The sequence below is a fragment of the Poeciliopsis prolifica genome, unplaced genomic scaffold (genome assembly GCF_027474105.1).
Source record: "Poeciliopsis prolifica strain line A6 unplaced genomic scaffold, Auburn_PproV2 SCAFFOLD004, whole genome shotgun sequence".
Lineage (NCBI taxonomy): Eukaryota > Metazoa > Chordata > Actinopteri > Cyprinodontiformes > Poeciliidae > Poeciliopsis > Poeciliopsis prolifica.
Window position 1 is genome coordinate 1,117,211 of NW_026562379.1, and position 27,022 is coordinate 1,144,232.

At 39.9% G+C, this 27,022-nt stretch overlaps 3 protein-coding genes and 1 long non-coding RNA gene across 4 annotated transcripts; 2 read left to right on the forward strand and 2 right to left on the reverse strand.

The window, feature by feature from the left end:
* Positions 1-65: 65 nt before the first annotated feature.
* On the reverse strand, positions 66-3,207 carry zgc:162608 (uncharacterized protein LOC100037332 homolog). The gene is made up of 4 exons (XM_055027721.1): positions 3,128-3,207; positions 2,976-3,034; positions 2,784-2,877; positions 66-1,665 (listed from the first exon to the last, which is right to left on the reverse strand). Exons 2-4 carry the CDS (start codon positions 3,022-3,024, stop codon positions 819-821), a joined length of 990 nt encoding a protein of 329 aa, XP_054883696.1. The 5' UTR covers positions 3,025-3,034; positions 3,128-3,207; the 3' UTR covers positions 66-818.
* A 4,494-nt stretch (positions 3,208-7,701) lies between these two features.
* LOC129358849 (uncharacterized) lies at positions 7,702-17,312 on the forward strand. The gene is made up of 15 exons (XM_055028068.1): positions 7,702-7,965; positions 8,098-8,178; positions 8,293-8,509; positions 8,598-8,760; positions 9,040-9,228; positions 9,315-9,489; positions 10,504-10,643; positions 11,421-11,597; positions 12,564-12,694; positions 12,786-12,943; positions 13,274-13,501; positions 15,160-15,498; positions 15,576-15,724; positions 15,981-16,239; positions 17,095-17,312. Exons 1-15 carry the CDS (start codon positions 7,746-7,748, stop codon positions 17,310-17,312), a joined length of 2,844 nt encoding a protein of 947 aa, XP_054884043.1. The 5' UTR covers positions 7,702-7,745.
* Positions 17,313-17,397: 85 nt separating this feature from the next.
* LOC129359222 (uncharacterized) lies at positions 17,398-23,623 on the forward strand. Its single transcript, XM_055028691.1, has 15 exons — positions 17,398-17,523; positions 17,647-17,787; positions 18,071-18,212; positions 18,315-18,466; positions 18,574-18,699; positions 18,891-19,080; positions 19,183-19,257; positions 19,461-19,568; positions 19,935-19,994; positions 20,096-20,212; positions 20,384-20,535; positions 20,773-20,859; positions 22,500-22,646; positions 22,796-22,978; positions 23,152-23,623. The coding sequence occupies exons 1-15, from the start codon at positions 17,494-17,496 to the stop codon at positions 23,263-23,265; spliced, it is 1,824 nt and encodes a 607-aa protein (XP_054884666.1). The 5' UTR covers positions 17,398-17,493; the 3' UTR covers positions 23,266-23,623.
* A 1,621-nt stretch (positions 23,624-25,244) lies between these two features.
* LOC129359232 (uncharacterized) lies at positions 25,245-26,107 on the reverse strand. The gene is made up of 2 exons (XR_008605880.1): positions 25,940-26,107; positions 25,245-25,611 (listed from the first exon to the last, which is right to left on the reverse strand). It is a non-coding gene; the product is annotated as an uncharacterized LOC129359232 (long non-coding RNA).
* Positions 26,108-27,022: the final 915 nt, after the last annotated feature.

The window sequence follows — 27,022 nt, forward strand, 5'->3', positions numbered from 1 at the left end:
GAAGTGATGACAACCAAAAGTTAGAAAGACAGACAGAAAATTAATTTTGGAAATTTCACACAAAATTGTTTAATGGACTTTTTATTTAAATATAGATAACCTTTCATAAATAAAACTCAGGACAACAGTATTATGGTGGTTCTGAACTCAGAACACTTTAGACAGGCAATAGCTATTTTTACACACCACGAAGAGAGACGATATTTACTCACATATGCAATATCATCTAATTGTCTTCAATCATTTAGACATATTTACAACCACTTTTCCACTCTGGCAAAGAGACAAACAAACAAGCACAGATTCTGGGCAGGAAAACTGATCATAGCGGGTCACTTCACATGTTTGTTTGTCTAAGTGCATAGGCCAAAACACACATGCCCTGGATTAAAAAGCAGAATTGAACTGGGATGTTTGCTTTTTTTTGTCATTTTCTTTTTGACTAGGCAAACCTTCCTGTCGCACATCATGTCCACTTCCAGCATTTTCTTCCAACTCTCTTGCACATAGTGGCTGAAAAGGCTTATCTAAACATGGATAATCTTTTTTCTGCTCAGTTCTGCATTCTCGAATCATTGAAAAGACAAACAGCAAATGAAACAAAACACATACTTTTTCACGCATACAACAAAATACTTTACAAACGCAGCAACTTATAAAAAAAAGGAGATACTTTCTCTATTTTTTGCTTACTGATAAAAAAAAGTAATCTGAACATTTTCTATTTGGTCATATTTACAACCAGTTTTCCATACTGATTCAATGGCAAAACAAAGAAGATGGATGCTTAGATATTTTTTGTTAAGTGCGTGTTTTAGTTACTGCACAGAGTGCATAATGTCCTGGATCAGAGCAGATAGTCTAACTGAGAAGTCCTCCCGCAAAGATGCACCTTCCTGCATTGATGAAGAAAGAGGCACGATGGAGGCGCCTCCGGCCTCCTCCTCCACGCCAATAAACAATCTCTCCATCCGGGCCTGCAGCGCCTGACTCTGCAGAGCTGTGTTGTGGCAGAATTCCTCCAAACCGTCTGCAACGTCAGTCTGAGGAGGCTGTGTAGACTCCAACAGAGCTGCCAGCTGCGCTCTGAAAGCTCCCACCCGGCTCTGCGCCTCCTCCCTCAGTGAACTCATTTCCTGTCCTAGTTTGGAGACCACTGCCTGCCAGACCTCTGAGCCAATCGTGCCCTCTTCAGCATAGCTTTTCTGCTTCAGGTCTTCAATCACACCACTTGCTGAGGTTTGGAAGTCATTGATGAGGCTGGATAGCTGGCCACTGCTGAGCTCCAGGTTCTGACTAATCCACTGGAAAGCTTCTTGGTAGAAAGCAGGACTGGCCTCTGCCTGAGCCGCCGTTTTCTCCAGGCCTTGCAGGTACAGCCTGAGCTGGCTGCACAGATCCTGGGTGTTGCTGCTCAAGGAGTCCTGTAGCTGCTGGGTGAGCGGACTCAAGCGCTCCTTTATACTGTCCAGGGTGGCGCTGAGTTGTGCTGGGGATGGAGACAACCTCTCCCGCAGCTCGGCCAGCTCTTGGCGCAGACGGATGCGCAGACGCTCTGACTCTACGGCGAGTTTGCGCTGCATTTCCTCTGCAAAGGGATGCTTTACGTCATCACTTCCAAGGGTGTAAAGACCACTGCTGTCGATGACGCTCTTGTACATCCCACTAAGCACAGAAAGTGAAACAGTTCATGCAAATGTATGACAAAAGTTGGCCTAATATCACCTGAAGAACATCTCCAGGATTAGAGGACTAATGTCTCAGCCAGATCTAGAGAAACTCATTCATGCATTTATCTTTAGTCGCATTGATTATTGTAACAGCGTCTTCACAGGCCTGTCCAACAAATCAATCAAACAGCTACTGCTTGTGTTCTCACTAGAACCAGGAAAATAGAGCACATAACACCAGTTTTAAAGTCCCTCCACTGGCTCTCTGTAGCTCAAAGAATAGATTTTAAAATACTGTTGTTAGTTTACAAATCACTGAACGGTTTAGCACCACAATACATCAAAGATCTGCTGTTGTTGTATCAACCTTCCAGACTCTCAGGTCTTCTGGTTCTGGTCTGCTCTGCATCCCCAGAACCAGAACCAAAGAGGAGAAGCAGCTTTGAGCATCTATGCACCAAAAATTTGGAACAAACTTCCAGAAAACTGTAAAACAGCAGAAACCCTGACTTCCTTTAAATATCAACTAAAAACACACTTGTTTAGAATTGAAATGTAATATGGAACAATGTATTGTCTATTCCATGATGCATGACTTTGTGTTTTTGTGTTTATGATGTAAAGCACTTTGAAATGCCTTGCTGCTGAAATGTGCTATACAAATAAAATTTGATTTGATTTGATTTGAAAAGGAATGAATGAACAACCCTAAAAAAACACATCCTTTGAAATAATGTCAGTTAATTTCTATAACTGGGATAAAATATACAACAGTATTAAAAGAAATACCATCATCTCTTTTTTGAAAAAGTGAAAGAAAAGTGCTTAATATACACCCAGAGTTTCAATTTAAGAACAAAGAAGAAAGAATATTCATTATTAGAGTGGCCTGGTTAAAGTTGACACCAATAAAGCTATTGGTATCAAAAATAAAAATAAAAAAACCCTGAAATTGCAGCAAAGGGTGGTTTTATAAGATATTGACTCAAGGGGACTGATCAGAAGTGCACACTGCCCATTGATCAAAGGGTATAAATAATTTCACAAGACACTGGAGAATTTTTTTTTTTATTGTCTTCATCATTAGCTGCTTGTTGCGTTCGGTCAACTTACTGAGTGTCTTTTGAGAGGTCTGTCTTGTCAAACACATGGTTAGCCTTTGAGTCAACCCAGGCTGCCTCTCTGGAGTCACCGTGCAGAGGATGGGCTGCAGACAACAACACATTTATAAGCAAAACACAAAACAAAAACCATAACCGAAAAAAAGCAGAGATGTAAAACATGCGAAAAAAATATAAAAAATACCCAAAGCTGTTGAGAGTGACAGGGTGACGATCACTAATTCCCAAATCATGTTTATGTTTCTGTAAAAGTGAAACAAGGGAAACTGATAAGAATACCAAAACACGACAAACACATTTGGAAGCCATACTACTTGTTTTTCACATATCCCTTACTTAGAACAAGAGGAAGATCAGTGCATAACAGAGAAGCAGGTTCTTTATCCAAGGATCAGGGGTCTGTGGTCTGACTTCTCCTCTGCTCTGACTTATAAAGGTCCTTGTTATCAAAGAGGCTGCCCAAACCCTGCCTGTGTCAACAGTCAACACGTGGAGGGTCACAGTGATTATCAAACACAATATACACACTCTCACAAACACACTGTGTGAGGTCACAGCGATATTATCTGCTGCTCAATCGTCATAAAACTTAAATTCAGAGAATTGTTGATGATCTAAACTCACTTTAGATTATCGTGAGCATTTGTGAGGATGAAGCACTTTTAAAATCACAGACGATGATTCAACTATTTTTGGTAAGACAGATACTGGATTCCAATATTTGTACTTTATGATTGTACAGAACAGCAGCCAATAAGAGAAGAAACTGAAAACAGAGAACCAACTCAAAGAGAAAAGATTCAAATGTTACTCTTTATTTTTGCACTGGTGGAGGTTGAAGATGTAAAGCATTATGCTTTTCGTTTTATGGTTTTTAAGCCGAGCAGCAGTCTGTGTTTTTGAGCTTTGGACATATGAACAGTTCTCATCTTCATGTCTTGTGTTATCTGCTCACCAGAACAGAATTGGTGATCATGTTTGTCTCTTTCATTAAAAAAACGTATTACATTTATATCTCGGATGATTCACCCTGTTTATTTCTACATGGTTGTGTTGCAGCTGACATGGAGATCTGGGTGAAAGTTGAGTCCAGTTCAGTTAGATAAGCTGCAAGTCGTCACTGCGGGGTCAAAGTCCATGGCTACCGTGATGAAATTCCCTATGTAGGTTATTCCAGGTATCCAAAGTCTCACATTTATTCCACTACAATAACAGAGTTTAAGACCTTGAATACTGAACAGGAAAACAGACCTGTTGACTGCTTTCTGCACCTCCGAGTTTGTTTTCGGCCGAGTCAGGATTTATCATCGAGATTTAGTCAGAAAAAAACCACATGCACACAAATGTGGTACTCTGAATGCAAATGACAGTGCTAATAATTAAAATGTTACATAATTACATTATTTAACTCTTGTGTTCAATGGCCAGCCAGCTGACAGTGCTTCTTATCAATAAGCAAAGCTTCTTTTTTTTTTTCTGCGATTTTACTATGGAGCAAAGGGCAATTCTTTGACACTGATTATTGAACAAACATGAAGATATTCGGGTCAAAGGAACTACTAATTGAAGATTTGCAATGACTAGACCAAACTGTCTAAATCGGAAACCGATGGAATATGTATTTGTTTGAATAGTTTTGATTACAGTGTATGTAAGAAAAATTAGATCCCTTACTCAAAGAGTGTTTCTCACAAAACGGGCATGTTGGCTATTAGGAACGACTACGATGATCTTTACTTTGGAGCTACCTACAGACAAACTTAAGTTTCTGAAATGAGTTGGGGGTGAACAGCACATTGCTCAGTTTGAACTGAACACATATGAACTCTTTTGAAACATATGTAGAACAGAATAAACAGAGTCTCTATCCTGGATGCAAGCATCTGCCATCAAACAAATCACACATAGTTCTGTTTTATCCAATAGAAAGTAAGGTCTGACACCTTACTTTTGGAAAGTGCTTTCAAATAAAAACTTGTTGAGAACTGAATCAATAAATAACCAGACCTGAATGAAACTAGGTTCAGCTGAGGTCATGAATGGATTTGACGGGTCCTTTTGGTAAAACAGTCATCAAGCAAAGGAAAGCAGTGTTCACTCTCATAGAGCGCCAAATCAATAATCAGTGTCATGGTAGGATTGAGAAGAATAAATAGAGTAAGGTGATCCTTCAGCAACAGGCAGGTGCTCTTTCTTTTCCCCTGCTGCTTTCCTCTGAGCAGTCGCTCTACTGTCACTGTCACCTAACCTCACAGGCCTTATAAATCATTCAGCTTCTCACTGAAAGCCATGCAGACTAACTAGCCTGGTGCATAATCATTTGCGGAGAACATCGGAGTGCAGAATTTTGTCAATGGACTTCACTCACAGAGTATTACATCAGATTTTTGTCTTCAAAACATGGTCCGTGGATGAGTCACTTCAAGAGTTTTTGTGTTAAGCAGAGGAATTCATGGGAAATGTTGGCCAGCAAGTCAGTATTTGAAAATACTATGCAAACATGCAGATGCATGTGGTTTGGCATTTTGCGATGCTGCTGAGTGCAATGGCCCAAGAGAGAAACATCAGTCAACAAAACAAAGAAAATCTGCACTGTCAGCCAGGTAAGCTTTCTCAACTGATTTTTTTTGTTATGACTGCAACATCAAACAATAAGCCAGAGTGACATGTTTTTGCGCATATTAGGTTTCTACTGTCCTCCAGGCAGCTTAAGTCCGATCCCATGTCCTAGAGGCACATATGGGCCAAATGCTGGAGCTGTGTCCCAAGAAAACTGCCTGAAGTGTCCTCCACAACATTACTGCCCTCGACCAGGCCTGCTCTTCCCCCTGGCCTGTGGTCCTATGGCTGTGCAGCCTTTGTCTGGCCAGGATGTCTGCATTTGCTCAGGAAATGGACAGAGTTTTCAGGTGTTTCTTCCCATGTTCGTTGTTCAGGTGTTTTTACCAAGGCATAAAGATCAGCACAGCAATTCCTAGGGTGAAGAAGCACTGTGCTTATGATTCCTTTGTCTTCTTGCTTTTTCCTCACAAATACAGTGAAAGGAGTAGCTTCCTGACTGTCACTCAGAAATATTAGACGATGAACAATCTGTAGCTTCAAGGCCCGGGAGTTCCAGATACTATTACTGTACAGAAGGATCTAGTTTCCCTATGTGGCTGCAGTTGCACAGGTGTTGACCTCTCTTCTCATCAGCTCAGGATCAAGGGAATGAGATTTGTCCCTGGTTGTCTGTGGGAGAACGTGTGTGTAGAAATGTGGCTGTAAAACCATATTTGCAGCCATATCGGTTGCAAATAAAGTAAATTTGCAACCTAAATAAATGAGGACTTTCTGTGTACTTAAGGTGGATCAGAGATTGTAAACATCTCTGTTAAACGTGAGAATTTGCTGATGCAAAACCTTTATAAATCCTTTTAAATCTTTCTCCTCCTTTATTATATTATATTTAGGATATATAAATAAGCTTACACACTTGCAAACTTTGGTCAGAGAGATGATAGAACACATGAATTATGTTGTACAAAGGTATAATTCAGGGGAAGAGTGCAAAAATAATTTCCACAGCAATATTTATGAACAACAATGTGAAAACAGCATTCAATAGAGAAAATACAGGACTACTGCAAGGTTGAAAAACTGAAACAAAAAAAGACAGAAAGATAGGAACTAGTCTACCAGGGCAGTCAAGAGGTGGGCTATAGCAACACTGGAGAAGAAGAAAAAATTTCCTGCAGTTTTCTCAGTCTGATAATTTTCTATGTTCCCCATGGAGACAAAACGTTGTGGAGGGTTACAGGTTTGAACATACAGCCCATGTGTTACATGCAGTTTGTAGGCAAAGGGTCAAATCAGGTACTCAGAGAGATTGGGTAAACACTTTGTTGATAGTAGCTTCCTAACAGCACCCCTAAGGAAGTGAAAAAGAGCAGAAACCATAAGTGCATAACCTGATAAATAACGGAAGTTGCTCCAGTTGAAAGTATCATGTTTTGTCTTTGCATTTAATCTTTGTCTTCGTCATTTTAACCAATCGGCTTATCATTTCTTCGACCTTTTATTTCCATAGAGAACTGAAGGCCGTTGCTTCTGTACAATCGGATACCAGCCCAGCAGTGATGGAGAAATGTGTGTGCAACAGCTCTACAGCATCTGCAGAAATGGAAAGTCTCGCACACAATATGGGGACTGCTTGGACCAGCACCAGTGGTCTCTTCATTGTAAGGATAAGGTAAATGCTTGCACTTATGATATGGCCCTTCACATACACTACCGAAGAACTAGGGGAAAGGTCTTTGGTTTATCTTGTTCAAAATGATATGAGACAGGAAACTCGTACAGAAGATATGCAACAACTATGACCTGTTTAAAGAATGCATTGAGTAAGCACACTGCCCACAATCACTGAGGGTAATGAGTACAACCTGGATGTCTTTGCCCTTTACCCCATGAACCTGACAAGCCTCCAAGCTTAATAAACCCAATTAATATTTAACCATAAGCTGCTTCCTGTGATTTTGCTCAGCAATGATTTCATCGTTGTGTTGATTCAGAGGAATTAATCAGAAAACGTACATGTCACAAGAGTTGCTTTGGCTGTTTTTCTGCAGGTGTGCCAAACACCAGAGGACTACCGTGGTTATGACAGGAATCTGGGTCTGTGTGTGTGCAGAGAGCCTCCTGGCAGAGCTGCATGTGGAGGCCTATGCAGGCAGAAGCCTGCTATACATTTGAAGCTCCTGTGCAGATATGATCAGAATATGGCTCTGTCATGGAGCTATGAAAGTCAGGTGGACAATAGATTAACATCCATACTTGTCAGATGTACCAAAAGACTGAATATTATCTGAAATTTTAAGAATGCAATGTTTTTTTTTCAATTGTTACACTCATATTCATGTCATATATCTATTGAATAAAACACAATAGACAAATAAGCCTGCTCCGATAATGCATGCATGCATGTATTGTCATCTTCGCTGTGAAACTACAGCCTCATCTCTTGTGTTGCATTGACCTATTAATGGCAAAGATTGTCATTGTGTGCCTGCAGGTGTCAAGCGTCTCAGGCAGCGTGCTGGAAACGGTTTTTGAAAGGTGGGATTCCCAGGGGACTCTGGAGTGCCACAGCCATCATAAACCCTCACGTCCTGTCTACATTGTTCAGACCACAGGTGAAGATGCACTTTCAAACAATCACAGACACACACACAATAGGGTTTTCCTATCCAGCGGCTGATTTCTTTGTGGTTCCCTGTCACATTCATGACCTCCTTTTTTTTCTTCATCTGTATCACGACTGCTAGAGTCAGGACTCTTTGGCCTCCTCAGCGGTCTCCCAGAGGAAATCCAGCAGCTGTTTCCAGACCGCACACAGAGCTCAGCCGGTTTGTCACTGCCGCACATCAATCGAAATAACAACGAATGCACGGAAATTCTCAACACATGCAAACTAAATTATCGAGTTATTGAGACTGTTGTTCTGCATGACTGATTTACAGATAAAGACTATGAAGTTTTAGATGAGACCAGCGGTGTGGAAAATACCAGTGATACAAAAAGAGAACCTCATTTCAGACAGTGGAACAAAGAACTGAGTGATGTTGACGATCAGAGTGTGTTGAGTATAACTGGAGTCCTCAATCCGACAACGTGTCTCCAACTGGGGGATGTTTTACTGTTCACTGTCAGCACACGCCATTACCCGCTCTATGACATGTAAGTCGGGTGGTAAATTCTTTCAGGTTTGAGTATTTTACTTCTTTTGTTTTGACATTTTTGTTCATCGTCTCTGCACTTCTTTCAGCGACAATCTCTACAACACAAACAGTGATTTTGACTGGGGTGCGCTCAGGCTGCTGGAAGAGCAGCTGACCCTTTCCTGGACTCCTCCTACCTTATTTTCGCTGGTCTTTAGCCACCAGGGGGTTTACGTATTCACACTTAGCAGCAATCAGCATAAACACATGGTGAATTTCAATTACAAAAATCAAAGCTGCTTTGTTACATAGTAATTTTATTTATTTAAAAATCATCATAAAACATATCATTTCAAAAGCTGATGTAGTACTGTGCTGTTTTGACTCTATTTTTAAAATCTTGTTCATGTTTTTGATTGAATTGTCTAAGGACGTAATGATCAATACTAAGAACAGCACATAAAACAAGTTAGCAGATGGCGAATGCAATTTGTGACATAAGATATAGTTGGTAAGGTGTCACTAACTACGGATGCCAATGCCTTTCAGTATGTGCGCGTGATGCCCGCAGGGGCCCAGTGTTATGAGCCTGGACCCTTCTTCCCAACCATTCCTCGACATCTGACCCAAATGGGAATCAGCAGAAGACGTGATCTGCTGCTTCGACCTGATTGGCTGGTCGCCGGCGGACTGTTGTTTGGAGCTGTGGTCGTTCTCTGCTTATCTGTTGCATTGCTGGTTCGCCTTTTTAGCCACAAGAGCATTTTAGATGTTCACTATCTTATAAAGTAACTTTAAAACGTTTGTGTTTTTTGTCTTTGTAGATCATGTTCCAGGAATATGGGTGGCCGGAGAAGAAACCAATCACGACGAAGTATCGTTCGTTGCAGCTGGCCTACCAAATGGATGACTATGCATCAAAAGGCTCAAGAGCTTTCACACTTAGGAAGACCCATCGGAATCAACAAGCTAGGCTAATGAAGGACTCCATTCAGCCAGGTGGAATCTCCCTATTATTCACTCATTTATTAGAAGCCTAGGAGATAATTTGTTTCCCAACTTACATTCAAATGTGATCGGCAACTTTAGACAAATGCACCTGCAACATGCACCGACTCCAGGTTCTGTCCAAACAGTGGGCCTTTGAAGACCCCAGTGACTTCTTATGCAACACTGACACTGACCTTTGGGTGGTGTACCCATCCAACCAGTTACTGCTGAAAACATTTACGTCACGAAGCTGATGGCATGTGTACGATGACCAACAGCAAAAAGGAAAACAAGCATCTTATCAATGGGGCCCTTTCTTCAGTTTACTTTTGTACAGCTTTTGATGTCATCACTACGGAGAACCAAGCAGAACTTCACTTCAGAGTAGATGTTCCAAAACACGCACATGCACACCCGAAAAACAGCTTTTACTGAACTTTTAATGTAGCTTATCACAAGGGCCATTGTAAAAGTATTTGCATACCTTAAATTTGTCCATGTTATTTAACACAACAGCCATAAACTTACAGAAACTCAATGAAATAGATCAACACATGATTATGAGAAATTGTGAAGAGGGTGACTTATATAACAATTGTGGATTAAGTACACACACTGGTGTTGATGGAAGGGTGACATTTACAGCTAACTATAATAGAAGAAAGGACTGATGAGCTTGAGCTATTTCTGAAAGAAGGGGAGAAAAATAAATATCTCCCAGCATCCAAAGTTGGTATACAGAAAAATTCTCTCACATGTAAATGTGACAAAATGTAGTTCATTAAAGGTGTGATCTGAGGAGCTATGTAGTACTTTGTGATTTTCTATTTATAAATCCACTCATATTGTGAGAAACACTATGTTACTGTTTATGGTTGCAATGTCACAAAAATCTTAATATAAATACTTTTCCTGAAAATTATTTTTGTACTTCCAAAATAATTTTCCATGTGATTTGAAATACATTTATTCAATTTTTTATCCCCATCTCTCCCCGCTTTCTACTGTCTTTGTGAAAAGCAGCCTGCCCGGATGTTTTGGATGAGTTTTGGGATTATGAGCACCAGGTGGATTTGGAGGCTTTCAGCAGCAACACTTTCTACAGCCTCCTGCTGAAACAAAGCCTGTCTGTCACTACCAGGCTGGGGCAGCTCACAACGGAGGTAGAAACTCCCAGATTATTCGCCAAGTGAACTGGCAGCAAAGGAACTGGCGCTGATTGCCTCTTTTAAACTTCACACACTTAATCCTTCACACTTCAGTGAACCAGAACTGTTCACGAACAAGAAATCCACATGGGACTTTGTCTCTTATTAATTTGCCAATCCATGCATTAAATATAGTTCTTTTAGTAACCAGGAATATTGTTGGTGCCTTTTTTTTTTGTCTTGGAGTTTGATGTGAGAAAAACCTTTACAAAGTAAATCTTCAGTCATTTCTTGTGGAATTCATTTATTTATCTTTTTTTAATTTTTAGCTTAGCCTTGAGGTTGGAGTCTTCTCATAAAAAAACCATACAACATTCGAATGAAGTGCATCTTTACATTCACTTCATGACCTCTAATTTGATTTCATAGAAGCCCTGAAAGGTTAGGCACATCTTCTCTTTCACGATGTAACTAGTTCCCTCCTCATACGCGTTTCACAGATCATTCAGGTTCATTGAAACAGGCTAAATATCACATACGAAGGTCTTTGTTTTCTTATGTGCATTTCTCTTTGTCCTGTGTCCTTCCTACTTAATTGGCTGGATGCAGTTTAGCAAACAGATTAATGTTACAACCCTGAAGAAGTGGAGCGATAGAGATGTAAGAAGAGACGATGCTGCATAAATGCTTATGTCTCCCGAGGATTGGAGATGTTTGCTCAGGCTGCATGATTGTAGGCTCAGATTACAAAAAGTTTTACGATGTTTCTAATGTGTTTTTGTGTTTGTCCAGGTAAAAGAGATGTATCAGGGAGTCCTTGGGAAACTACAGGTACTCCACCCAGGCATGATCGCCGAGGAGAAGGTGGGGGAAGGTTATGAGAGGATGAGAAAAGAGATGGAGAAAGAAGTGGGGCGACGGAGGGCTTTGGCCTCCCAGTTGCGAACTCTGCTTGACAATCAGCTTGAGGTACTATACAAGTCTCATTATGCAGTGCTCTTACATTCTGATGTTTTCCACATATTCGTATTATAAATTTCAATATGTTTTAGTGGGATTATAATTATGAAGAAATAGAATTAATGTACCGTGTTTGCTGCAGCGCTCCCTGATTTAATATGCACCTCTCAGCTGCAACATTTACTACTTTAGTATTTTAGGTTAAAACCTCTGATAGTTTGGCACATTTAGACTTCAATAAAATTGGTCTTTTGATCTCAGTTTGGATGGAGACCATCTGTAAATATTGCAGTTGGATCTCAGAGTGATTTGTTATGAATTTATTATTTTTTTTGGGGGGGGGGATGCAGTGAGGAGTCTGACTAAATGGGGCTCCATTTGTTTCAGGTTTTTGACTGTTAAAAGATTCACCCTTTACCACCGTTTTTTCCCGCATCACATAAAATCTCCCAAAATATCTTGAAGATTTTAGCTGTAGAACGGCAAACTGAACATCGAGAAGTATGAAGATTTTTAAAAGGCAACTTAAAATCATAAATAAAGATTTGTCAGATTGATAAATCTAACTAAACAGAGACGGTGGGTGTTTTCACTTTTATCCACTTTTTTTAAGAACTAAAAAAAAAAAAAAGAAGAAAAAGGGACAAATCTTGACATACTAACTAAAGAATGTCCATGTTAGAAAAGTTTAGCTGCTTGAACATTTAACACCAGATTTGTTTTATTTGAACCCAGGTGAAAACCTGCTGAGTGAGCGTTTCCACGATAACACGATGTTTGTTCCTCGTTTTGTGGCGCTTCTCTGCCATATGTAAACTGAAATAATCAAGAACAAGGTGCATTTAATTATACGTCCTCCCTGACAGTTTAACAGAAAGCAAAGAAATGCCAAACACTAAATCTTAGAAGCAAACAGCTAAAATGATCAACCTACCCAAGAGGATAACTGAAATAGATGTAACTGGTTCCTTCTAGGTACTGAGACGAGATCAGCAGGCCAAGCAGCGGGTCTACAGTGGATTCAAAACTCGATGCAGAGAGTGCACCAGACTGCTGTCCAAGATTTCCAACAACACTCAGGCCTCTTGTGAGCCTCACCAGCAAATGTAAACTATTTTTCAAGTATTATTGTAAAGAGTCAAATGGATCTGAAATAAATACTACGAAGTTGTAAATATATTTTCCACCAATGTTAAGTATGACCCAAAAGCTGACGTGCCTTGTGGATGAAATGGTGGAGCTGGTGGCAGCGGAGTGCCACCGTCAGGGAGCGTTGGGGCTGCTGGGTGAAAGTACTGGGGCCAAGCTGCTCTGTCCCGACACGGGAACCGTCCTGACCAAAGACGACATCTTTGGTGAGTCAATGAGTCCTGAAAAAGAAGAAAAAACAATTATTCAGTAGTTTCTGTGTAGTACCACGATACTATGAAGGACTTCTTGAATGTTGGAGAAACAGCACCATCTACTGCTAAAAGCTTGTGCTGCAGCCAAGAAAAAAAAAACTTATTGAAAAAAAAACGAATAAACAATTGCTAAAACATATAGCCTCTATCAAGAAGAAAAAATGTTGAAATAAATCCCTTTTTTATGCTAAAATACGTCTTACAAGTTAGATTTGTTAATTGGTAGTATCATCAGGATTTTCAGATAAAGATTTAAAAAATGTCCAACCCTTGCCTCCTCAGGTCCCGACGGGTTTCTGCGTGTCCCTGCTGCAGTTCATTGTGATCCAGTCACCGGGCTCATAAAGCCAAACTCTCAAAGCCACATGTTGCTGAGCAGTGGCCACACCATGGCAGTGCCACCTGATTACTTCATTCACCCACAGACTGGCAGAGTTTTACCCATCGTTGGCAACGTGGCCTATGACCCCGTCAGTTCTACATTAGTGTTTACCACGGACATCTGTACAGGTAACACCGCCGATTCTATCCTACCACACATACTGTGATGAAATAAAACGCCATGTTTAAGACAGAGAGAATACTAAATAGAATAGAAATACAGAGGTAATTCAGGTGTCACTGCAGCAAGTTAAGGTAAGTGGGACATGCATACGCCAACAAAGGTAAAAGTCACAAAAATAAGAATGACGGATGGTAAGCAAACATTTACAATAAAAATGACGCTGTACAGGTATTCAAAGAAATTGCATACTCAAACGGAAAGTAATGTGCAGCTGAGTAGATTAGTCTTTAGAGAAGGAAAATGTACAAAATGTGCATCGATAAACATGCACATATAAAACAACAGGGATGTGTCAGTCACTGCAGAGTTGTAAGGGCTTAATGAGTTTGCTTGGAGCAGATATGGCTACAAAGTCTTACAGTTGCCAAGAGGAAGACTCTACTGCTGGTAATAAAAATAAACTCAACTGCAGTAGTAATTATGCATCCTAAGGATAAATAAAAATCTTTTACATTGAGGTGTTTTATAATGAAACAATTACATACAAATGCAGAATGACGAAATAATTTAAAATATACAACAAATAGTGAAGTAACCAGGTTATTGCCTGGCAATAAATCAGACTAAACCTTCCTGTTTTGTGTCAGAAAATAATTACCTCAAAGATTTTAGCTTACTAAATATGTAAATAACTATGTTGATGGATAGCCAAGTCACTTTTTTATTTATTTTGAAGTTAAAATACAAGGTGAATGGTTCAGTATTTGGTAGAATTGCCTTTCAAGTCGTACAACTTGGGTCAAATCTTCTGGATGTTCTTCCACAAGCTTCGCCCAATAGTTTGCTGGAATCTTTTCAAAGTTATCAGCCCTACTCACACATTTTCTATGGGACTGAGATCAGTGTTTTTGAAGACAACTCCAGGATATTGACTTTGTTGTTCTTAAACCATTTCTTAACACATTGACTTTTAGGAAAACCCATTTCTACCCAAGATTCTTTAAATTTAACTTATTGGCTAAAGATTTGACATGTTGCTTCAATATATACATGAAATGTTCTTTCCCCATGACGCTGTCTATATTGCAGCCCCCATACTTCACAGCTGGGATGGCTTTCTCAGGCTTTCTCTGTGATGGTCACTGTGATCAAATACTTCAATTTCAATGTCATTAAAGCCCAGGACATGCCTCCAACAAATAGGTGTTTTGTCCTTGAGTGCCTTTGCAAATTGGAGTCTGGCTTTTTTTTAAGCAATTTGGAGTAATTGCCTCTTAGCAATTTTAGCCCATGTAAGTACATGGTTCATTTTACTGGCGATAATGACACTCTCTTACCACCTTCAGCCAGCATCTTCAGAAGTTGTTGTGCCTTTTTTGTGTTTTTGGAGGTTGATACACACATTGCACACCAACATATATTCATCTCTGTGTGAGGATTTGAGCTTTTCTGTGAGTTTATTTAGATTTCTGTTTTCTGTGGAGTATCTGTGTCGTCCCAGCCACCCCTTGATTAGTTACACCTGTTCCTTGTTTCCCCTAATTTTTCTGACTTTTACTTAACATTTTTTTAAACCATGTCCCATTTTCCTTTCAGTTCACTAGCTGAATAAACTCTTCCTTGATTGTAATAAAAATATCTTGTGTGCTTTTCATTGCATTAGGTGATATCAGAAAGTTGGACAGTCCCCTCCTTCCATTTCTTCCTTTTCCCACCACCTGCCCCTCAGAGCTGCCCCTGCCTTGCATTCGTCTCAAAGGCCTAAAACCAGGTCATAGGTTACGGTTGGGCATGCCCATGGCAGATCCAGACACAGGCGTTCCCGTACCCACCCTGGCAGTAACCATCCACCCACAGACTGGACTAGTTTACCCCCTGGGAAGGCTGCATACCTGCCCACTCTCCCGCCTGCTTCAGCCAATACAAATTGGCTATCCCATGCTGGACTCCAGGACAGGGAACATTGTGCTCACTGTTGGGGTCCATTTAGATCTGGTAACAGGTCAGTGTTGCTAGATGTCTATCAATACTTAAGATACAGATCTTTTGTCATTTGGACTTACTCTGCTTATCCTGTAGGAGATGTACAACCAGTAGGTGGAGCGCTACTCGGTGAGGTCTTCACCGAACCTCTGAGTGGGCAGATGGTGAGAGTAGGAGGAGTCACCATCAGGGCCGGACAGCTGGTGCCTCATGCAGGAGGTTATCAAGCATTATTAGACAGCAAGGTACTTGATTAACTCCAGTACCAACATGACTTGATGTTCAATACTTGTCACGATACCAGCACATGAAACTGCCAAGCAGTGAGGAAAGTATTTAGTTTTCCCTTCTCATTTCCTAGTGAGCTACGTTGTATGAAACGTGATAAATAAATAATACAACCACAGACTTTGAGAGTAAACCAGCAACGCTAAAACTGTACATTTGCAAAGTTGCTTAGTAATAAATTACCTGAGTGACAGAGATGTTTATTTGGTTCAGGTTCTGGCTGAGATGCTTAAAACACTGGACCTCCTGAAACCGCTAACTGATGACTGGGGTTCCGACCCGACTCTACTAAATATGCAGAACCATCCAGGCAATGAGAACATAAGCGGCCGACTGGATAATCTTCTCGCTGCAAGCAAGGAGCTTGAGCAGGCCTGGGAACGGAGTCTGCACTCTGGGCTGCAGCTGTGGACCAGGTTTGAGATGCTGTTGGGCTGGACTCTGCAACTGCAGCAGGACGGTGGGACACTGGGTAAGGAATCCTTGTGAAAAAGACACTTTTTAGACAATTTTTTTCCTTGGTTCAAGATATTGCTTAGTTCTTCATTGCATATGTAGATCCTGGCTTATTTATCAGTTGCAAAAAATGAAAGCACCACCCAAAACCAACAAAATACAGACGCCTGAAAAGATCAGCAAGAGAAGAGTACATTATATCACAGTCAGAACTGTGCGTCTGCATGAACACAATTTCAATCTGTCCTGGGACAATCTGACAGAAGTGAGTCTGCTACTTTGGCCTTTGAAAAGCTTGAAAAACTTTCTGAACCTGTCTCAGGGAAAGTGGAACACTCAACTTATCCACCATATTTGTTTTGAAACTGAGACAGAGCTGGCCAATGAGCAGTGAGCACACATGTGCAGGCAAAAGGGACTTTATTTTTTTAAGTCTGACATTTAAGAGAGTCAGAAGCCTAAGAGGAACACACATTTCCTAACCTAAAGACTTTTCACTTGACCTTTACATATCACAGACATCTACCCTTTCCAGAACTAAGCATGTGACCAGTTTGTCTCTAATAAGCCTAAATTTAACCTTTACACTATTATTCTTCATTTTAATGGAGAAATACCTAGAAATACCACGTAGAACAAAAAAACATCTTTACTTATTTTGTACTAGATATGTTTTTTAAGGTTGATGTAAAGTTCTATAAGGCCATTAGCAAAAGTCTGAGGCTCAGAAAACAACAATGTCAGATTGTACTGGTAGGCTAGTCTTTCTTTCTAGTAAAAATCATGTCCCGCCTTATTTGACCTGATTTTATATGATCTTAAAAATGATTTTTTTTTTTTGTCATTTACTCATCTTTGTGGTATGAATCAGGCGAAATGCCTCTTCCAGCTTCAGATGTGTGTCTGCCAGCTCTCTTGGGGATGGAGTATCTTGACCCCATGGGATCTGGTCTAAGTGTTCCTGTGCTTGGGTGCCAGAGGGATCCTGTGTCTGGCAATGCAATTCCTCTGGCAGGAACCATGGAGGACCCAAAAGGAAAAGGCATGATGATAACAAGAACCTGCAATTCTTCATTTTATTCATTTTAGAATAATGCAAGACATTTACATCAGTGAGTTAAGCATGTGATTGCGCCTGACAGGCTTGGTGGCGATCCGTTATGGAGCTCAGGCTGTGGATCCAGTGACTGGGCTGCTGGCCCCAGTAGTTGGAGCAAGGCTGGATGTGCCCACCAAAAACGTTGTGCCTCTAACATTGTCATTCTGGCTGATGACGGCAGAGCAAACTGATGGTGTACAAGTAGGTGGACAAATCCCTAAATCAAGTTATAATGTAATAATGGATGATATATCATGTAGGAATAAGGCAGATAACTGAGCTGCATCTTGCTCAGTTATCTTTTTTTTTTCTGTTCTGTGTCAGGTGGAGGCGCTGCAGAGGGAAATATGTGTGAGAAACTCTTACTGGCAGCAGCAGAGGCAGCGTGAGGAAGACATCCTCGTCGATCTGGACTCAGCTTTATGCCAGCATCTCTTCAGTGTCTCAGATGCAAATTCTCATCAGGTCAGCAGGGGGAGTTTTTATGGAGTTTTAAAGAAGAGCTTAGTGCATTCAGAGAGGAAGCAATTCAAGGCTTTTCAAGCTTTAGAATGTGTAGAAATAAAAACAGAATATTTTTTTAGAACTGTATTCTAAGATTCTAGATGTTGACAGTGAATGCAGAAATGACTAACTACATCTTTGCTCTTTGAGCTTTACAACAGGATCTGTGCGTGTGTGTTTGCATGCACGCGTGTGTGTATATGCTTTATTTAAGCTTGAATGAATAGTCTGTATGTTCCTCTAGGTCCAGTGGTCAGGGAAGCAGCTGAAGGAGGCAGCTGTCGAGCTGCAGGATACTGCACAAAATGAGGTCCAGAGAAGAGCAGCTCAGTGCTCATTCTTGGCTCTGGTCTTGCCCCCACATGTCTTAAGCATCCTTACCTGTGGTAATGTCGATTCCAAGATGCCAGATTAAGCATAATGCCACTTTGCAGTGTTTTATTTGCATCGCAGCACAATAAGGTATGAAAAAACATGGCTGATTGTAGGCGATGAAGAGGAATGGGACCAGCAGTGTGGTTGGCACGCAGCCCTTATGTCTGGCCTTGATAAGCTGGATGTGTGCATGGATCAGCTGCAACAAGACAATGAGAAATGGACGTCCCAGCCAGGAGACTGGTCTACAAATCTCCATGCGATGGTAAGAACAATGTCTGACAAAAAATGCTTGAGCTAGTCTAAGTTTGTTCTCAACAACAGCACATTTGACCATAAGATAGTGACAGTATAAAACCATTGGGTTTTCAGGACAGAGAGCTCAGGCACAGAGAATTAAGGGAGCAGTGTTGTTCCACACAGACAGCGGTGGATTCTGCTCTCATGTTGCTCCATTTTGTCAGACATGTGTCTCAGCTGCGTGCCAACACAGCCCAGGTAAAAACACAAAGTGCTTATAAGATTTGCAAGATATGTTATCTACAACTGGCTATATGTTTTTTTTTTTTTAATAAGCAAAATATTGTATGAAACACATTACATACAGAGATGGATTAATTGATCATTACTGAGGTGTAACATTAATTGTTAGCTCTAGTGATGTTCCCATTTCCTGTGTGGCTGTTTAGGCAGTACTTTGTGGACAGTTTTGGTTCAAAGACTATGGCCTGGTCCAATGTAGTGACTATAAGCCAAACATCACCGTGATGGCTCTGCTCCAACAGAGGGTTGTTCCTCTGCTTGAAAGATTGAATGTGCTCCTGGAAGAAAAACCTTCAACAGACCTGTTCTCCAACATGTGCAACCAGCAAATCTCCGGTAGAGGAGCATCAACCAACTGCATCATCACATATCTCACAGCCAAACACCAGTGCTGGTCTTTACTGAGGACAAATAAAAATGTTTTCTGGTATGTCTTAGGCTTGTCAAGAAAGCAGGAGTTTTGCTTGGAGATCCCATCCAGAGTGTGGACAACCTCTGTTCCAGCAGTGAAAGGTATGTTCTTTGTGAAATATAGTTAAGCTCGAACCGATTCATGCTCGTTGCAGGTTGATTTTCATTCAACCAAGAGGTTTATTTGCGATCAAAAAGGACATGAGCATTTCTAAAAGAATAAAACTAAGTAAAATGAGTATAAATAAATGACAAATTCCTCACTTGTTTAAAGCAGAGTAAATGTCTTCTTTATGTGTCAAAAGGGAGCTCGACTCAGTCTCTGAGAGGACCTGTGAATGCTGCTGAAACCCAGGACGGCATTTTCCAGATCTGCTCACGACAGACTGAATCGTCTGGCGTTCACTCTCAGGGTGAGATGTAACAACTGTCCTCATCTAAACCCCACGTGGAAAATGTTGTGCACTCTGCACGTAGTTTTTTTTTTTTTCTGTAGATGGTTGGTTTGTACAAAATGTGGTGAAGCAAAATGTGGTTAGCTGCTGTTAAGTCTGTTCCAGATAGCGGTAGCATACAAACACTCAGAATTTAGGCTGTGGAGTGAACAGTGCTGAGAAGCAGCACAAAACATTCCTCTCTTTGAGTTTTAGTTGGCAAAACAGAAGCGTAATGTTTATTTGTATCCTTCTCATGATTGAAGGTTAATGTGAGATTTTTCTGTCATGCATGTCTACCTGAACCTGGGAACTGTCCACATGATGATATTGGTTTCTTTACAGACAGTCAGCAGACAAAGGACCCTGTTCAGTTTACACATACAGCCGTCACTGCTACTCCAGGTATTCCTTATATAAGTAAGAGTGTCATTAGGACCAACATTTACTAAAAGTACATCAAATCAATGAAATAGACATCTCTTTAACTTTTTTGTGCCCCTCAGAGGAGCAGTGGAAGAGGCTGGTGGAGGTCTCTCCTCTCTTCCAGTTTTTAAGGGATTTGGAACTGCGGCTGAAGGCCTGCGCTGGGAAGGCTGGTTTACTTGGACAAGAACTTAGTAGTGAGTTCAGAAATTTTCATCCACGAACACTGGAGACGTTTGGTCAAATGTGTAAATACCTTCTGTTTTAGTTGGTGTCCACTACAGCAAGGAGTCAAACAACCATCTGGAGAAAAAAAAAAGAACAAAATTTGTATGATTTTATTTTGATTAATCGCTCACTTTATCCAGACAGAGGAAACGGTTTTGTGGACGTCCTGGATGCCCAGTGGGAATGCGAAGGAGAGCTGATCCCTTTGGACCTTTCAGTCCTAAATCCCAGAGAGTTTCTGGTCCACCAGCATGGATTATTCCTGATTGACACACTGCATAATCTAAAACTGGTTGGTGCTCAGGTTTCACTTTGACAGGAATCATGAATTAATAAACATTGAAACACAATTGTTGATATTTAGCTTTTTTATTATTATTCAGGGTGAGAAAATCATAGAATATTCTAGTGATACTTTCTGTCTATGTCCTTTCAAAGTTCAACTAGTGATAGGCACTTTTACCTTGTTGGTCTCTGTAAAACCTCAGATAAACGAAAATGCCTTAGAGTTTTTCTTCCTTTCTTACAGACTCCAGCGGTTTCACTTCAGGTAGCCGTGAGCCTGCCAAACAACAACTATGTAGGCAACGCTTTCAGGAACTCTTTTTTTTATCAGGTAAAGTGCTGCTTTATGATGGTATGTGCTAAGATTTATTTTTAAAGTTACCTATATGGGCGTATTAGTTTTGCTGCTTCCTGACTGGACCAGGATCATCACTCTAGTTTTAAATAATGTCTTAAACTAAACAATTTACTGAAAATGTTCCCATGGTTTGGAAAAATAACCAGTTGAACTAGAATTCACTGAGCGCTTTATTTATTGCTGAAGCTGTTAAAGCTGGGTCATACCAACACGTTCTTCTCTAGCCTTCAACAAAATTACACCCAATAGATCACATAGCTGCAGCGTCTACATTTGAAATGTCTCCAAAACACAACTTTCTCTTTCAACCTCAGGCTGCATCTCAGACTTTCGATTTCCACACGGCCGTCTTGATCCAAAGAGCAATCTCTCCTAGCTGCATGTCACACATTTACGTAGGTCACAACTGAATAAGGTGAACAATCCAGAATTGCGTCCAGTTATTTTGCATCTTTTTACCGTAGCCCCACGTTAAGAACTGAACTTCTCATTATTCGGAGGAAACACTCTGACGCTTCAGTTGGAATAAACATTAATTAGTCTCAAAAAATTAAAAGGTTAAATTTCAGAAAGTAGAATTTGTTACCCTGAGTTACTGCACATTGAGAGAAGTACGTCAAGTCTTTGTTACACCAATAATGAAATCCCAAAATGCAGCTCCTAATGATTTGACACCCAGGGTGTCACTCTAATCACCCATTCACCAACACCCACACTAAGAGCCTCTAAATGATCTCTAGTCTGGGTGAGTAGGCTAATCCGTCAGGAGGAAGTCAGCTCATTTGACAGACACAGCCTCCAAGAGGAGAGTAACCCATAGAAGGTTGACGCTAAAGAAGCTTCTTGATCACAGAATGCTGCAGAATGCAGCAGTAGTGATTGTCACAGAAAGTTGAGTGGAAGGAAAATTGTGGTTGAAAAAGATTCACCATTAACCAGGATGGCTTAGCCTTGAGATGATTGTCAAACAAAAGGCTGGAGACACCACATCAAAAGATATTTGGACAAAAAGAGAAATAGGACAAGACTGTTGCTCAGTGTTTCCAGGTTTAATTTTGCAAATCTGTAGAAAGAGAGGAGGGGGGACACAATCTATGCTGCTTAAAGTTCAGAGTGAAGTTTACACAGTCTGCAGTAGTTTAGTGACCACATGGTGTTACTCTGCGGGATTGCCAGCAAACTCGTCTCACCAAAGTTGTTTTAAGAAAAGTAGCCTTATTGCTAATATTTCACAAAATTGGTATTAAAACTGGAAAAAACAGCACTTGCTCAGCTTTTTTTCAGTTCTTCTATTTCTTTCTTTTACGGGAACAGAGAACTGAAGTAATAAGGCCAAACCAAAGCAGATTTCTTGTAAATAAAACGTGTCGACTTCATTGACCCAAGTTGTGTGGTCTGTGGTTAGTTTCAGAATCGACTTCAACATTCAAACTGCTCCAGTCTAAGACAAACAAGAGTTGTCTGACTGTCTTAATACATCAAATCTATATTTTGAGTATAACAAAATGCACCCCGCTGAAATTATTTTAGCAATGGGTCGTGCATGTTGTGTTTTTGTCCATCTGCAAGATGATCAAGTGATTGATGACTAACTTTATTTTGCACATGCACAGGAAGCAGAAGAAACACTCTTTGTCCGCCGTCAGAGGCTGCAGTGTGTCGGTGGTTTCTCTCTCATGCTCCTTCACTGTCTCTCACACATCAAAACCAAAGACATGAGCGCCGACTTTAGTCCAGCCTTCCAGAGAATTTTCTTCAAGGTGAATGAAAATCTATAAAATTTGAAGAAATCTAAATAACACCTGTATTTTAATTGCCATATCAGTGAAGGTTGAAGTTGTCAGTGGTTTGAAAAGAGCATTTGTTTATTTATTTATGTATTTATTTATTTATGTTCACTTCCTGCCAGACTCTACAGGACTGTTTGCAAGAGCTATTTCAGGCCAGACTGGGCATCCGTGCTGGACCGGAACCAAGTTTGTGTGTTGGGTTTCAGGAGCAGGGTGACCTAAAGGAGGCGCTGTCAGATCCCCATGCTGTCTCACTGCTTCATAGGCTTCATAAACCAAGCAGAGGACTACTGTCTGAAGATGTAAGAACTGGGAATTCCCTCTCTGTGTGAACCTAAAGGCATAGTACTTTTGCTTTTCTTTTCCGATCTGATAATCTGCTTACTGGGAGTCAAAATGTGGATTTAAAAGACTTTTAAGTCTAACCAGTTCCTCCTTCCATGTGTTGTGTGTTTGTTGATTTGTCTCCTACCAGGAGGTAGAGAAAATGCTGGTGAAACACAGAGAAGCATCTCTGTTGTCACATCTTGGAGGATTTCTGAGAGAGAGAAGCTCTGAAGCCAAAGGAGAACAGGAGGACACAGAGTGACTGAACAAACAACCATCATTATCAAATATACTTGTGTAGACCCTACACTATGTTAAGAGATATTGCTGATAAAATAAGAATCAACAGATGAGTTCAGATGGAGGCCATGTGAACAAAATAAAAGGTCTGACTCCTATCACTATCAAATAATACTCAAAACTTTCAGGTTTCCAGGAACCTAAGTTTGGAGCGGTGGGGCAAGGGGAGGGACCCAAAATGAAAACAAAAAAAAAAAAACATGCTTGGTTCTGAAAGTCAGAATCCTCAATTCAAGTGAATAAAAAGCAGCCAGACCAAAATTTTAATTTTGCGGTCCTTTTTTTTTTTTTTTTTTGCTTTTTATTTTTTTAGGTACTGGGCTGCACACCTTGTTGCTGCTGCCTTGCAGCAAGAAGGTCCTGCGTTTGATTCCCAGTCTGGGTTTTTTCTGCATGGAGTTTGCATGTTCTTCCTGTGCATATGTGGTTTCTCTCCAAGTACTCCAAGCACACACACACTCCTTAGGTGAGTGTGTGTGTGCTTGGTTGTTTGTCTCTGTGTTGCCCTGCGACAGATTGGCAAGCTGTCCAGGGTGACCCCATCTCTCGCCCGAAACATTTGCTGGAGATAGGCACCAGCACCCCTTCCAACCCCTCTAGGGACAAGGATGTACAGAAAATGGATGGATAGTTTTGATACCCTTCTTCTAACTGGTAACTCATAGCACCAATTTTATTCTGAAATCACATTTCTTTGTCCAGTTTTATACTTTGCATTATGTATCCACAAAGAAAGGTTACTTAAATCAACATCTGACCTTGAATCTTGATATTTGTCATATATAATAACAGAAACGCATTATGTTTGCTCAAACATAGAAAACGCTTCCTGTTAGAAAATATACTTTCATAGATATCGTAATATTCAGCTGAATCAAGAGAACAAAAAAAATATAAATTTTCTTGTTTGTATATTATTTAGAAGTGTACATTATTATTACCCTTATTTTACACTGCAAAACTGCTGAATGTTGCTGAAAGTTTGACAAAATTAAATACATTTATGTGGGTTAGAAGTAAAACTTTACAAGACACACTTCAGTTTTCAGAGTGTGAGGACCTCGACCCAGAGAAGCTGTTTGTAATACACATTTAAATGCAATGCTGTAATGATAGGAATATCATTAATATAGGTTAATATATATGTAAGTAATACATTTGGAATATACAAACAGAACAAGCTATTCTTGTTTTACAATGATGTGGAAAAAACTGAGAGTTGAATTGTAATCCTAACTCTGCTCAATAAATCCGTAAAAAATGAATTCTACTCCTTCACCTCTTTCACCGATATTGTGAAATATTAGTAATATAAATAGAGGGAACTCCACTAATTTATTCTATTGTAATTCTGCTGTTGCCTGTTTTATAAGTAAAGAAAGTAAGAAGCGTGAGAGGTTTAGTTTAATTTCTTGGCTGTTTTTGACACATCCTCCACTTCAGCTGAGTCTCCTTTGGTGTTCTATTAAAATGATAGTCTTGTTAATGTTTTGGAAATTAATCCTGGAAATTAAGACATTGCTCCACACAAATTTTTTTGAATTTGGTCAAGTTGTGCTGCTACGTTAAGGTATTTTGACTTATTTTGTTTTGTCAAACAATTACCATTCAAGTTATTTGTTCTAGTGGCTTTAAAAAAAAAAAAAAAAAAAAAAACAGGGGCATGTGTTCAGGATGAAAATCAGCTTCACAATTTATTCACAATTTATCAAGTTTATTTAGACTTTTTTTAAAAACTCATTTATTTGTTCACTCAAACTTTCCCTGTCTCATATTACAATTACTTACATTTTTATTTGAAAAATGTAAGTTTGAACACAAAATAAAATTAACACATTTTCAGGAAGGAAAAAGTATTTTGGAGGAACTGTTCATATTTATTTATGTATCCCAATTTTATTTCAGCTAACTTTTGCTAAAAACAAAAGCTGCACAACTCAATGCCTTTTCAGGTTTTCTTTATTTGCAACAAGCACCGAACAAAGTTAAGCCATGTCTGTGTTAACAAACTTGAAATGATTTAACAATCGAGGGAGAAACAATGTACCAAAGAATAATTTTGACAGCATTCAGTTTGACTGATGTAGAGAAGATCGGCCATTTACTTCTGTTGCTTTCAACTGCTGGTGGAGGAGAGGAAGATATCTGCAGTGACAAGTCAGTGATTCTTCTGTTTTTGGAGCTGGTAATAGATGATGATGGGGATGAGAATAAGTCCACAGATGAGGGAGATGATATTCAGGGTCATTGCTGTTTTTGATGCGTCCCGAGCTGCAACGGTGTCTCCAGCTTCATTTGCAGTTTTTACCTTAGAATCAACAGTCATTGCAGTCACTTACATATTGTAATGGGTATTTATGGATAGTTGCATCAATGAAGAGAAGATAAAAACTATGTTGAAATCTTTTCTGTTTGCACCAGTCGTGTCACATTTAGATACAAAGTCATTAATACATAGCCATTCATAAAAACTGTATGACTTATGACTATAATGGAGCAAATATTTTGTCATCAGAGAAACATATAGTTTAAAAGGTTATACATAAGATGTAAATAATTGTCTTAAAGGTAGAGGTAAAAAAAAAGGATAAAGGTTTGAGGAACATTCATTTTGATGCTGTTGAAAGACGACCTACCTTGCAAGAGTAATACAGTGCAAAAGCTCCAAGAGGCCAACAGCAGCATAAAATGTTGAAAATGGACCAACCACGGTAGGTTGGGGCATCACTGCTCTGAGATTCTGGCATGTTTGCTTAGCCTTTCAGTGGCTTCTGCAGGTATGGTATTTTGGCTTATATCTTAAATCTGTCATGTGAGGAGGTGGTGCTGAAGTGACAGACCTTTTATCCTTTATGGGAGTGGTTAAAAAACAACAGGAACTTTCTTTGGTTATGTGATATGGGAAAAAAAAAAAAAACCCACATGGTCGCAGATCTGGAGGAAAGCTTAAGATGGAGCTCTAAAATAGAAACACCCCCTGACAACTTCAATGCCTTCTGGAAAGTAATTTGCACCATTTAGAGTTCCTAAATGATTAATGTCGATTTAAAAAGTTTTAGTCAGTATCAACATTACTTAACCTTGCTGTTTATTTTATTGCCCAGTACCAATCATCAATATTTTGCACATCTTTTAAGCATCGTCTTCAAAACATCTCTGCTAGAAAAACATACCAGTTCAACCACTCCACCTTCTAGTTTCTGAAAAATGTCCCATAGACTATATTTTTATCCTGCGCAGTAAAGAAATAGCTAAATGTTCACCTTTTTATGTTACAATTTGCATTTTCTTTTTTCTTATCAACTTTCTTCAAGTTGATAAGACGTTCATGCCTCAACATGTAGTCAGAATGAAACACTCAAAAACAAAACCAAACCATAAATAACTGTCCTTACTGAGACTAAATACACCTGTCTGTGTTACTCACATATTGCCCTACTTAAACCCTCTTTGCTGTGGTTACTGCAATGACGCTCAGTACCTCTGATGGGCAGAGGTGTGAATTGAACTCCCACAGGCTGCTGAACATGTTTGTCGAAAAACTGAATACATTTTCTGGGCACTGTCACAGCAACATGCGATTATCATCTTATCGTCCATGTGACAAACTGCGGAATGGCTGATGAGCCGAAGTCTATTTTCTGAACTTTTAGCATGTTGTTGTGATGGTTGATCTGGTGATCAAAGGATATTTGCTGGTGAGTGGTGATGGAAAGTGA

Bases quoted from the DNA above. Each gene is read 5' to 3' on its own strand.
- zgc:162608 (XM_055027721.1), bottom strand. From the start codon at position 3,024: ATGATTTGGGAATTAGTGATCGTCACCCTGTCACTCTCAACAGCTTTG. The intron at 2,878-2,975 runs GTATTTTTTATA...TGTTGTCTGCAG, and splicing joins GTCACTCTCAACAGCTTTGG to CCCATCCTCTGCACGGTGAC. The intron at 1,666-2,783 runs GTAAGTTGACCG...TTCTGTGCTTAG, and splicing joins GACCTCTCAAAAGACACTCA to TGGGATGTACAAGAGCGTCA.
- LOC129358849 (XM_055028068.1), top strand. From the start codon at position 7,746: ATGCATGCATGTATTGTCATCTTCGCTGTGAAACTACAGCCTCATCTC. The intron at 7,966-8,097 runs GTGAAGATGCAC...CACGACTGCTAG, and splicing joins CTACATTGTTCAGACCACAG to AGTCAGGACTCTTTGGCCTC. The intron at 8,761-9,039 runs GTGAATTTCAAT...AATGCCTTTCAG, and splicing joins GCAATCAGCATAAACACATG to TATGTGCGCGTGATGCCCGC.
- LOC129359222 (XM_055028691.1), top strand. From the start codon at position 17,494: ATGACGGCAGAGCAAACTGATGGTGTACAA. The intron at 17,524-17,646 runs GTAGGTGGACAA...GTTCTGTGTCAG, and splicing joins AGCAAACTGATGGTGTACAA to GTGGAGGCGCTGCAGAGGGA. The intron at 19,995-20,095 runs GTATTCCTTATA...TGTGCCCCTCAG, and splicing joins AGCCGTCACTGCTACTCCAG to AGGAGCAGTGGAAGAGGCTG.